Source organism: Prionailurus bengalensis, chromosome C1 (assembly GCF_016509475.1).
Source record: "Prionailurus bengalensis isolate Pbe53 chromosome C1, Fcat_Pben_1.1_paternal_pri, whole genome shotgun sequence".
NCBI lineage: Eukaryota > Metazoa > Chordata > Mammalia > Carnivora > Felidae > Prionailurus > Prionailurus bengalensis.
Window position 1 is genome coordinate 77,617,699 of NC_057345.1, and position 13,356 is coordinate 77,631,054.

The 13,356-nt window shown below is 37.4% G+C and overlaps 1 protein-coding gene across 4 annotated transcripts in view; it reads right to left on the reverse strand.

Moving 5' to 3' along the window:
- Positions 1 to 13,356, reverse strand: part of HFM1 (helicase for meiosis 1) — an 89,430-nt gene that overhangs the window by 14,572 nt on the left and 61,502 nt on the right. For 3 of the 4 annotated variants that reach the window (XM_043575549.1, XM_043575546.1, XM_043575545.1), the window contains 4 exons: positions 7,674 to 7,754; positions 7,336 to 7,451; positions 4,875 to 4,954; positions 3,793 to 3,896 (listed from right to left, as the gene is read on the reverse strand). In XM_043575549.1, coding sequence (XP_043431484.1) covers positions 3,793 to 3,896; positions 4,875 to 4,954; positions 7,336 to 7,451; positions 7,674 to 7,754 — 381 coding nt within the window. The remainder of the gene's footprint in view (positions 1 to 3,792; positions 3,897 to 4,874; positions 4,955 to 7,335; positions 7,452 to 7,673; positions 7,755 to 13,356) is intronic. The other variant, XM_043575548.1, reaches the window with a different exon arrangement.

The following is a 13,356-nucleotide window of genomic DNA, read 5'->3' on the forward strand; positions in this document are numbered from 1 at the left end:
CAAAATAGATAGGACATGGTGATTACTTGCATGTAAGGTAAGATACTTAGGATGACTCTTTTTCTGCCTTTAGCAGCTTAGAAAAGAAGAGAATTCACTCACCAACCTAAGGAGAAAAGAAAAGGAGCAGTGTGAGATACAGAGAAGACAGAAAGAGTTCAGAGGCTGATATGTTAACTTTTAGGTGGATATATCCAGGAAGGTGATTGTATAGATGGGCCAGGGGCTAGACAGAAAGATACAGATGCAGATGTAGAAATCATCTAAATATAGTTAGTAATTGTAGACATGGACTTGAGTGGCAGTGAATAAGAAAAGTTTACAGAGCAAGAAGAATAAAGAAGCAAGAAAGAAACTTTTCTAATATCAAAAGGAAGAAAAGCCCAAGCAATTCAAGAAGTAGAAGGAGAAGCAGAATGGCTTAATTAAAACCAAAGGAGAGATTTCCAAAAGGAAGGAAAGACCAAATGTGTCAAATACAAAGGTCAAAGAAAATAAAAATTGAAAAGAGTTCACTGAATTCAGAACTTAGAAGATCACTAAATGGTCTAAATGAAACCAGTTTCAAAGGAGTGATGGAGAATCCAAATGTTAGTGAATGAAAAGTGACTAGGAGGTAAGGAAATGAGCACAGTGAGTATAAATTGCCTTTTGAAGCATTTTTGTTTTGATGTGGAAAGCAAGACATTAAAGTATATAAAGACTCTAGTGATTCTGTTTTTTTGGTCTGCCTGACATGCTTCCCCTTAAAAAAATTTTTTTTTAAGTTTATTTATTTTGAGAGAGATGCAAGAAGGGGCAGAGAGAGAGAGGGAAAGAGAGAATCCCAAGCAGGGTCCGTGCAGGCTGTAAGCATAGAGCCTGACATGGGACTCAAACTCACAAGCTGTGAGATCATGACCTGAGCCAAAATCAAGAGTTGGATGCTTAACCAACTGAGCCATCCACGTGCCCCTTTTCACTTCTTTTAATAGGAGTATCTTTTTCATCCTTTGGGGAAACTGCCTCCACCCATTCCATGTGATCCTGGTGAGGATGTCTTTCATGGTACCCTGGTCCCTAGGGCTACAGCGGGGGAACATATGACCCAATCCCCAGGCTGTAGGAATTGATCAAGAGAGAAATACAAGACTCAGCTGAGGCCAGTTAGAATGAACTCTGGTTTACCAAAGGTAAAAGGGGAAGACTGTTTTTCTACCAAGTCTGTTAAACTGGGAAGATGTGAGTTAGGGGTGACCTGTCATGTGAGAAAGACTATTGAATAAAATAAAGCCAAGTAGTAACAGGCATATCTAAAAGATTGAGAGAAAACTAGAAGCATGACTAAAATCATAGTGCCTGGATCTAGCAAGATTAAAGCCAGATGCATGTCTGGATTTACAAGTTTACATGAGTGGTCTTCTTTTTTAGTGATTAAGTCACTTTGAGTAGCATTTCCGCCACTTACCACCCAAACGGTCAGGAGTAGCTAGATGAGAACAGGGAGGTGAAGAAGGAAGAGACATGAGCATATTTATATGTTGAAGAGAAAGAAATAAGGAAGAGAGATGGACAATATGGGAAAGAGGAAATGGATACTGGTCTCCTAAGGCCCTCCCTAAGGGGAGGCAGGATTGGAAAGATTAAAACTACAGCTGGAGAGATAAGCCTTGAATAGAATAAAAGATAATTCTTCTTTTAAGACAGAGTTAAGGATGGATGCAGAAATAGAGAAATATATAGTTGTACAGTGGAAAGTTGAAAGAGTTCATATAGATTCAATTTTCAATTCTCCACTGACAACTAAAAGTCAATTTCATTTTATAGAAATGGCATTGGACTGGGAATCAAGAGATATAGAATCTATTTCTGGTCCTGCCATTAATTAGATATGTGATTTTTAGGCAAGTAATTTAATCTCTCAGAGTCTTGGTTTCTTTCACTATAAAATGAAAAATTACACAAAGGTCCCTTACAATTTAAATTTTATGATTCAACATGCTTTCTCATATAGTTTCTGACATTTTTCTTTTTCCTTTCTTGAAATTGGAATTAGGATAACAAAAATTGGCATGTTTTTCTTAAAACATTCTCAAGAGCAATATTTGAATACATATAAAGTATGTTTTGCCATGCACAACTAATATGTGAAAGGAATAATGAATATACTCAATTACTATTAATAACAGTACCAGATACTATGCTAAGAGCTTTGTGTACATTATCTCATTTAATTGTAAAATTCCTAAAACATAAGCAGATGAGGGAATTGAGATAAAGTGGTTAGATATATTATGAAATGTGACACAACTAATAAATGGCAGACCTAGAATTTGAACCCAGACAGATTATTCTAAGCATTTATTTTTTAGTAATTTCTAAGCCCAATGTGGGTCTCGAACTCAAAACCCTGAGATCAAGACTCGCATACTCTACCAACTGATTCAGTTAGGCACCACTAGACAGATTATTATAGATCCTGTGAATTTAAGTACTATACTACACAGCTTCTTCTATTAAAAAAAAAAAGTGGCCCATTCAGCAAAACAGGGATACAATTATCAATGATGTCTAATGAGACTTTAATATCATAATATAAACTGGATTTGGAATGGGGGTGGGAAAGAAATCAAAGTAGGGAAACTATGTAAAGACAGCATGAAAGTAAACAGAGGGATACGTAAGTAAAGAGGGATAATTAAAGTAAGCAGAAGTGCAGGGAACAGAGCAGCAGAACAAGGAATAAGTTAGAGGGCTATAGGTTGAAGGGATATAAAAATAAGAGTTGACAATCTCATACCTTCTCTCCCTGTTGTAATGATATTCAGGCTTTGAGGAAGTTGGATAAATGCTCTGATACTCTAAGTGAGATTAGGGGACTTTTCTTGTTCTTATTTGGGCCTAATGACTGCCATGTCATAAGAGGTGATTGGTACGCCAGCCCTTGCCTACTTAAGATCTTAAATTATGGCCAGAGGAAGCATTAAGTGACAGCATGAAAGAAAGAGTGTCAACAGATGCTAAGGTCACACACATGAAATTATTTGTGGGAAACCCCAAGTTCACCATTTCTATATACAGCAACTCAAACAAACAACTCTATAGCCAGGATTATTTCTCACACATTTTAACAGACTGGCTATTAATGGCATGACCCAGACAAAGGATGCTATTAATATCAGGATCCAGAGTATTGATAAACCAATCCCAATGTTGAAAAAGAATTTAATGACTGACACAGATGAAAAGCAAATCTAGACTACATACAAGCTATATTCCACAAACTAGGTTATATTCTCTTATTATCATGGAAGTTGTAAGAATCATAGGTTTAGAAACTGGAGAGATATTAAAAGAAAACCTAATTTAATCCCCTAATTTAAAAGATAAGACTAAGACCTAAAGGGGTTAAATAATTTTCCCAAGGTCACACAGATATTTTGTAAAACTGGACTAATTTTATAAACATAAAATTATTTTAAATAATTCTAAAGACATATAAAAGTAATAGTTCAGCATTTTAACACTTTGTGTATCTTGAGATCCCTTATTTTCTCAGCTTTTCCTCATATTATCTTTAAATAAAAATAGTCAATGCTATGTAGGGCAGAGATTTTTTAAAAATCTGTGACAAATATAGCAAGACCATCTGAAATAACAGACCTAAGAATTTGAAACTGGTCCAATAACCCAAGAGAAAAATGTTGCCAAGTTAATCATAGTAATTTCAGATGCTGGTTTTTCAATAACATTGTCATTCTGAAGTAATAATAAATAATTTTCTCTTTCAAGGCAGTATCAATGGTAATTTACCTTTGTCTAGATATTCAGATGGTTCTTGTTGAACTTTTGCACAGATTTCATGCTGATCCCTCTGTTCCATTATAGACAATTCAGGTATATTTAAACACTCTGACCTTTATAAAGATAAAGCCATAAAAATATTAAATATTAAAATTAAATCAACACTTAAATCAAAATTAGATCAACAATTAAAATTAAAATCAACACTTTTATGATAGACTGCATTAGCCTGGGTAGTAAAGGGTAAAAAAAATAGGTGTTTAATGGAAGCAAGATACTTAGTCATCTTTACATGTCCCAAATATGTAGATATCTGCTATCTGTGTATAGCCTTAAAAATCTATTGCTAATGCTACTTTCAATTAGATAACAAAAGCTAGGATATCTTGAAGTAGTGTTGGCATCAGTTCTGATTGGTCAGTGGCTGTTCTGTACTGTTTGTTAAGTATATTAAATGTCATCCCTGAATACAGAATACCCTTATCTGGAAGGGAAATGACATATACGATTGCCTTCCAGGCATCATGATATAGGAAAAGAATGCTGAGTTATCATCTAGGGTCTTCTCCTTAAAACCAGGAATATGAGTTTCGGTTATTTTATCTATAAGATGGGATAGAAATACCTCATTTTATGAGCTAGGTTGTTGTTAAGGTCAAAAGAGATAATGCACAATGTGCAATTTTTAAATTGTAAATTATTTTATAAATCTGAAGTGTTATTAATATAGAGTGGGCCCCTAAATGGAAAAGATTAGACTTTGTACAGCAACATGATTTCTCTTTCTAAAATATACTTTTGTCTCCTGTTAAGTTTAGAAGACAGAAAAAGCCTGAGGGCATGACATATAGGATGGGTAGTTTCCCACGAAAGAGATGATTCAATGAATGTTAAAATATTCTATAACTACAGAATTCTAAATAAATTTAGATAACCAAACTCTTATGATGCCATTACTTCATTACGGAACTACGTGATCACTGTGATTTGAATGTAGCCAGTGTTCACCTTTCTCTGAACACATGATTATTTGGAGAAGCAAAGAGTTTATGAGGACTATTCTACCTTGGATATTAACATTATATTTATACCTTGATATGCTGGAAAGAGAAGGTTTTGGAGTAAAACCAAATTCTTTAAGATCCACACTTTGAGATTTATTCATTTGCATCTATTAATGAAAAAAAAATTCAACTATCAATTTCATAGCAACACTTTTTAACAAGCCAAACAGCAAAATTCCTGCCAGTACATAAAGTCCCAAAATCAATGAATTATGAGAAATTCAGGCTAGTTTTCTTTTTTTTTTTTTTTTCAACGTTTATTTATTTTTGGGACAGAGAGAGACAGAGCATGAACGGGGGAGGGGCAGAGAGAGAGGGAGACACAGAATCGGAAACAGGCTCCAGGCTCTGAGCCATCAGCCCAGAGCCCGACGCGGGGCTCGAACTCCCGGACCGCGAGATCGTGACCTGGCTGAAGTCGGACGCTTAACCGACTGCACCACCCAGGCGCCCCAGGCTAGTTTTCAAATCAAATCTCCTTCTCAGGCACTTCTTAAACGTAGGCATTTCTTCATGGTTCTTTACTAGGCCTTCTCTTTGCCCTCTACACATTTTCAAACACCTCACTTACTTCCCTGGCTTCAATTATCATCTACATGTGAATGACTTTCAAATATGTATTTCTACTCAGCTCCTTCTCCTGGTTTTCTGTTATATTCAACTGTCTGTGGAACATCTTTACCTAGACATCTTGCAGGTTTCTAAATTCAGTATTTACCAGATTGAAATTAATGTATATCTACTTCTCTAAACTTGTTTTTCCTTTGGAATTCCTACCCTAGTGAAGCCTCACTTTGTTCCTAGCTGCTCAACCCAGAAAGCTGGTCATCATCTTGATCCTTCTACGTCACCCCTCACAAGCAATTAAGTACCAGGGTAGTTGATTCTATCTCTGAGAAATATTTTAAACCTAGCCACTACTCTCCACTGCTACTGCCATTACATTAGAGTAGGCCAATCTTGCCTAGATTACTGCAAAACCTATCTAATGAGTCTTTATGTTCCTTTTCTATCATCCTCTAATCCATTCTCTACATTGCATACGGAGTGAATTTATAAAATGCAATTCTGGTAATGTCACTGCTTTAAGCCCTTTAGTGGTTTCCCAATACTTTCAGGATAAAGTCCAAATCCTTAAAATAGCAAAAAGGCCTTCATTATCCAGCTCTTACTTACCTCTTCAGCCTTTTCACCCTCATCTCTCCACTCCCCAACGTGTAACTGAACTCCAGACGTACTGTATAACTTCAGTGTTTTAAAAGATGTCCTCTGGCTCTTTATTAGCTCTGGACCACTGCACATTTTCTGTCTGGAATACTTTTTTATCCTTCTCCACCACCACTATGGTGCCTCCCTCTCCATACTTGGCTTCAAGTCTCAGTCATGTTTGTTCGGAATCCCTTCCTGGCCTATCAAATGTGGAATGAGTACACTTTCTATCCAAATTCAAGTTATCTTAAATTTCTGTCATAGAATCATCCATCACACTACATTGAAAAAGCCTATTTAGCTATCTATATCCTTTACTCAGCTATAAGCTCTATGAGGATTGGGACTAAAGCTGTCTTTTTCACAGCAGTATCTTAGCATCTATAACAGTCCTTGGCATATTCTTGGTGCTCAATGAATACGGAAGGGGGGCACTTGGCTGGCTTAGTTGGAAGAGTGTGAGACCCTTGATCTCAGGGTTGTGGGTTTGAGCCCCATGCTAGATGTACATATTACTAAAAACAATAAATCAACTTTAAAAAATGAATATGGAAAGAAAGAAGGAATAATATGGAATGGAAAGGAAAGAGGAAGGAAAGATGGAAGAAACGGAGGGAGAGAGGGAGGGAGGAAAAGCTTGGGCTACTAAAAAATTATCTCAGAGAAGGTGGTAGCTGTTTCAAAATGCATGTCACTCCCTGTTTCCCAATATTCCCCTTGTTTAAGCCTCATGACTTAAAATCTTCATTCTTGTTAAAGAAGAGAAGAGAAACAGAAGAAACAGACATTCTGCTATTTTCTTGCCTCTCTTCTGTGGCCTGATCAATTATTTTGCCCTGGATATGATGATGCAGGCTCAGAATAAGTCTGCTACTGACTAGCCTATCAATTGTATAAGCTACCATTCTTTCATGACTTGGAAAGCAGGCTCTTGCTCAGTACTCATCCAAGTACATGAATCAAAATCAACTTCAGACTTTCCACACCAGTTTCAACACAAACAGAACACAGGAAAGGGTAAGTGTCTCTAGTTTCAATTGCTGGTTAACAACAACAAAAAGACTAATAAGGGACTATGTAGAACTGTGTCCCAAAAGTAGATTTACAGATTCATTATTAAGAAGTATATTTTCCTTCAGAAGAAGTATTTTGAAAATACAGCCCTGAAGTAACTAAAGTACACTGCAGATACCTACCTAATTGATATACAGAAAGAATATAAAGGAATATTCATATATATTAAATTACAGAGCAAGGGATAAATGTTATTAAAACTAACCTTGAGACGTTTAACTGGAGGAAGTGATGAAACAGCATTCCTGTTTCTTAAATCAGATAAATATGAAGAGATTGTTGACTCTTTCATTACTGACTTTTGTGCAACTCCAGTTTTACCTATGAGAAGAAATTCTAGATCCTTTAGGTTAAACTTTAGGTAGTGTTCATGTAAAGCCAAATTTCTTTATAATTTCTAATCTAATTTTTTTCATGAAAGAAAATCATTTGAATTATAAACTGCATAATATAAATATCATACATAGATAATTAGGCTGTTATTACTATTCAAAGACCTTTCAATTTTTAAAACCTGAAATAAATATCTTTTATGGAACTCACAGCAGTCATGTCCACATGTATGTTTATTTTTACAGTGATGATTACATTCTCGGTTCCCAGGTTTTTTGCAAGCAGTCATTCCTAAATTAATATAAGAAAAAAACCTGTTTTTTACTAGAATTTATTTCCTTTCAGACAGTACAAAAAGATTATGATTTTACACTTCCTCAAGTGTTAACCCGTTTAATATTTTAAAATGGTATTTCTGATAACAGCTAGTCCCTGTTGGGCTATTTGCCCAATCCCAGCTTTTTGCAAGGAGCATCGACCCACCTATAAACTTCTCTTAACCTCCCTGACATAAATAGAGCCAAATACCACAGAATATCAGTAACTCTTATCTTGAATGAGGTAAGAATGAGGGTGGAGTTTTTAAACTTCTCTGCTGCTTTATACTTACACTTAAGAAGAACCTGGAAAGAAGCAAACGTCATGTCATTTTAATGGCATCAGTGATAGTTTCTAGTAGGGAGGACACCATACGTATTTAATAAACATTGAAATAAGTGTTTTAGGGGTATAAGAAATTTGCTATATGAATTCATAAAGAAAAGAGACTGCTGCCTGCTTGACCCACTGAGCTAGTATATCCAAATACATAATTTATTCTTCATAATATTTTAAGTAGGTTTTCTCTTGATCTTAGTAACATGGGGGAAGGGACAGACATCTGAATTGATACATAGGATCTGGACATGAGAAGGGGACCAGGGGAACATGTTCACATAGAGGGCATAATACCCAAAGAGGGCAAACCACATACTGTAGAAGTAGAAATAAGTTTATTTTTGCTGGAGCACAGATTTTAACTAGAAATGTTGAAGATAGTGAAGAATTTTGAAAACCTTTACAATCATTTTTTGGTCCTTTACTCTTAATTTTCAATGCTGTTGCTCATTTTCAGACATGACATATCTGGATAACGATAACATCTGTATAGCATCCCGGACTACAGGGATAAGTCTACTCACCACAAGAGGGAACTGGTTAGATGCCTTAAGGGCCAGCAGATCAATGTATTGGGTAGTGATAAAGTAATGAAACTGCAAGCTGACAGCTGGACCATAGTGCTCCCAACTGAATACAATCAACTTTGGCAGAATATAAACAATACTCAGATAAGACCATTCTGTGACTGTGGTAAAGTCAGAGATAAAAACTACTGTGTAATTATTTCTGAAACTAGAGGCAAGGACACTCACGAACCACAAAAATAACTAAACATCCCCCTCTTCTGGCTAACACAAATGACTACTATTTCCTTAATCCTCCCATCTCCAAGATAAGATACCAAAATATCCAACTCCACTTTTTGAAAATATCCAATGTACAATTGACCTCTGCTCTCCCTAAACTCTCCCAAGAATCACCAGCACAAGCTGAAATCCTATAAATAAGCTCCTCTCAACTCCCTGAGATAACCCACAGCTCTGCCACAGCTGTGCTCTTTTGCTATAGCAAGTTTAAAAATACTTAATCAACTTTCCTCAAATATACGTGTATTGCCAGTGGTCTTTGGCTGAAAGGTTTCAATATTATACTTTGCAAGATATGCCATGGCTTACTGGTTAGAAGTTTTGCCCCCGTTCATAATTTCATCTCTCAGTCACCTGGTCTCCTTGTCTAGTCCTACCAAGCTACAATTTATTCTCCACACTGTTGTTTAATTAGTCCTCCTAAAGTTCAACTCTGATCAGATCATTTGCCCACTTAGAAATGTTAGTTACTTCCTACTGCCAACAAAATTAATTCCTATTTAAAGTCTTCCACAGGGGCGCCTGGGTGGCGCAGTCGGTTAAGCGTCCGACTTCAGCCAGGTCACGATCTCGCGGTCCGTGAGTTCGAGCCCCGCGTCAGGCTCTGGGCTGATGGCTCAGAGCCTGGAGCCTGTTTCCGATTCTGTGTCTCCCTCTCTCTCTGCCCCTCCCCCGTTCATGCTCTGTCTCTCTCTGTCCCAAAAATAAATAAAAACGTTGAAAAAAAAATTTTTTTAAGTCTTCCACAATGTATGGGGCGCCTGGGTGGCGCAGTCGGTTGAGCGTCCGACTTCAGCCAGGTCACGATCTCGCGGTCCGGGAGTTCGAGCCCCACGTCGGGCTCTGGGCTGATGGCTCAGAGCCTGGAGCCTGTTTCCGATTCTGTGTCTCCCTCTCTCTCTGCCCCTCCCCCGTTCATGCTCTGTCTCTCTCTGTCCCAAAAATAAAATAAAAACGTTGAAAAAAAAATAAAAAAAAAAAATAAAATAAAGTCTTCCACAATGTAATTCTAGCCTCCCTTTCTGGCACCCATATTAACCCTAATTCATCAGAACACATTCGCTTGCCATTATTCAAACAGTCTCAAGACTTTCTATGATTGTACCTTTGATATTACTTCGTCTTAGAAGCCCCTCACTTCTTCATCCATCAGAGGTCTATCAACTTTCAAGGCCAACTTAAATGGCACTTTTATCATGATCTATCCTTATCACTCCATCTGAAGTGATTTCTCCCTCCTTTTGAGCCCCTCCGGCATTTTCTTTGTCCCTCTGGCTCACAGCATGCTGCCTTACATGAAATGTATTTACACAAAAAACACAGTGGTGAAGTACAGGGTACCCTAAACTAAAGTAAGAAAACATGAGTTTGGGGGGGGGGTGTGGCAAGTTCAGTCAGTAGAGCATGTAACTTACAATCTCAGGGTCATGAGTTCAAGCCTCATGTTGGGTGTGGCCTACTTTTAAATAAATTTATTTAAATAAATAAATATACAAATAAATAAATAAATAGAAAACATGAGTCTTAATATAGGCTCTTATCTGTAAAAAACAGATTAAAAATAATACCTGTTTTGTTCATCTCAGAGATGAAAAGATAAAATGAAATTAAGTATATGAAAGCATTTTAAGTTTTTAAACGTTTATTCATTAAAAAAAATTTTTTTTTAATGTTTGTTTATTTTTGATAGAGAGAGAGACACACACACACAGCATGAGTGGGGGAGGGGCAGAGAGAGAGGAAGCAGGCTCCAGGCTCTGAGCTGTCAGCACAGAGCCCAATGCAGGGCTCGAATCAAAAACTGCGAGTTCATGACCCAAGCCAAAGTCAGACCCTCAACCGACTGAGCCACCCAGGCGCCCCTTAAACATTTATTCATTTTTTTGAGAGAGAGCACAAGCGCGAGTTGGGAAGGAGCAGAGAGAGACAAACACAATCAGAAGCAGGCTCCAAGCTCTGGGCTGTCAGCATAGAGCCCAATGTGGGGCTCGAACTCATGAACCATGAGATCATGACCTGAGCTGAAGTCAGCCACTTAACTGACTGAACCACCCAGGCGCCTCTGAAAGCATTTTTAAATTAAGTGATAAACTAAATATTAGAGTATGTATTATCTTTACTATCATTACTTAAAGATTATACAAGTAACTATAAAATTAAAATTGTTCAGAGTGCTATGAAGGAGAGGGACACAATGCTATATGATGACAGGAGGCACTGTTCTGGTTAGGGGATGTCTTGGAAGGCTTTCCTAAGAAGCAACAACTGAGTTGAGGATTAAAAAAAAGAATGGGAGTTAAGAAGGCAGAGGTAGGAGAAAGAGTACTTCAGGCAGAGAGGATGGCATATGCAAAAGCCCTATGACAAGGGAAAGCATGGCATATCATAGAAATTGAAAGGTCAGTGTGGCTGATGCTTAGCATCTAAGAGAGAGTACACAAAATGAGATTAGTGGAGAAAGGTCAGGCTACATTTGTAGGAGAATGGTTCCACCATGGTACCCTGGCAATTCCAGGTCTCCACATAGGCCACATAGGTAAGACTCAATCATTTTCAGAATGCCTTCTGATCCTCTTTGGGATATTTCTATATAGGCAGTCTTGTAAGAAGGTGTTAAAAACCATTTCTCATCAGTCTCCTTAGCTTGCAAGAGGCTCCATATCTTGCATGAGACTGCCATGAAGCAGTTTCCCATCCACCTCTGGTTCCACTAAGGCACTGGACTTTCAACCTTGCGTCTTGCAAGGTACAGGTGCAGCCTATGGTTGATGTCTCAAAAACAAAGCAAACCACCATTTCTATCATCTGGTCCCTCCAGTTCAGTGTTATCCTGTGGGGTTAGGAATGTAAGCAGTTGAGAACATTATGATCTTGTTTTGCTGTCTATGTAAATAATACACTACCTAGATCCATTTAGGTTTCTTATGTCCTTACCAGGCAATTCTATGGAGGTGGGGCAAGATTACCTAGCAGCTGCCACCCTACGGATGCTTAGGAACTGACCGAACATGTCCCAGTATGGAACCTTGTAGGGATGTTAATGATTTGGATCTTTTATTCTAAGACCTATGGGGAGTTACTACAAAGCTTCAACCAAGGAAGGGACATAACTGAATCTGCATTTTGAAAAAAGGCTACCATAGGAGTCTAGGCAAAAAGAAAAAAAAAATGATGGTAACTCAGTCTAGAGTGGTGGCAGTAGTAGAGTCAGAGAATGGACTGATTTAAGAGCTATACAGAAAATAAAAATATTTCTAATACAGAACCAAGTGAAGTGCTTTTCTTTCTTGAGCAGCACATTGTTTTCTCTCAAGTTTTACTGCCTTTCTTTTAGTCTAGCAATAGCTAAAGTGTTTTTTTTTAAGTGTATTTGATATTTTAAAGACAAAGACAAATACATGGAAACACCAGCCATTTATTCTCCCCCTCATAGATACCTCCTTCCTTGAGCCTTATATCTTCCTCCTAATGCAATCTAGACCTGCCCTATAGTTGTCATCCAGGAACTTCCTTTCATTTAGCTTCTTGACTGAATCCAATATTCTTGGATTCTTTGACTTTTTTTAAAGTTTATTTTGAGAGAGAGAGAGAGAGAGAGAGAGCACACAAAAGCAGGTGAGGGGCAGAGAGAAGGAAAGAGAGAATCTCAAGCAAGGTCCACGCCATCAGTGCAGAGCCCAAAGCAGGGCTCGAACCCACAAGACATGAGATCATGACCTGAGCTGAGATCAAGAGTTGGATGCTTAACTGACTGAGCTACCCAGGCACCCCTCTGACTTTTTCTTTCTTGGTTAACTGCTTGGTTAGCTGCTTGTGCTCATCCTCAAGCAACTGCTTTGGAAAAGATGTTTATGAGTTAAACATTCCAAATCCTTGAATGTGTTAAGATTACTTTCACACTTACTAGTTTGGCTGGGTATAGAACACAGGGTTGAAAATCATTTCCCCCTAGATTTTTAAGTCTATTAAATTTTCTACCATCCAGTGCTGCTGATAAAGATTAATAAAATTTCAATTTTTGTTCCCTGGAAGTATTTATGATTTATCCATGATGTTCTAAAATGTTGCAATTATTCCCCCTTCATAGATATTCTTTCATTTATCCTAACTAGCATTGAGTAAGCCTTTTTGATCTGCAGATTTATATCTCCAAGTGTAGGAAATTTTCATAAATTATTTCTGATTTGTTCGTTCTTTCTGGAACAGTTATTAGTCAGCTATCAGACTCTTATATTTCCCTTTATCTCCTACACTTTCTGTCTCATCTTTTTGCTTTCATTTAGATCATACTGACTTTATCTTCTGGTTATCCAGCTTTTTTTTTTCCCCCATAGTTTTTACTTCCCTGTGTTCACTGTTGTTTTCTAATTGTTCTTCCTCCCTCCCCATGGCATCCTATTCTGTATCATGTTTGCAATTAAATCTTT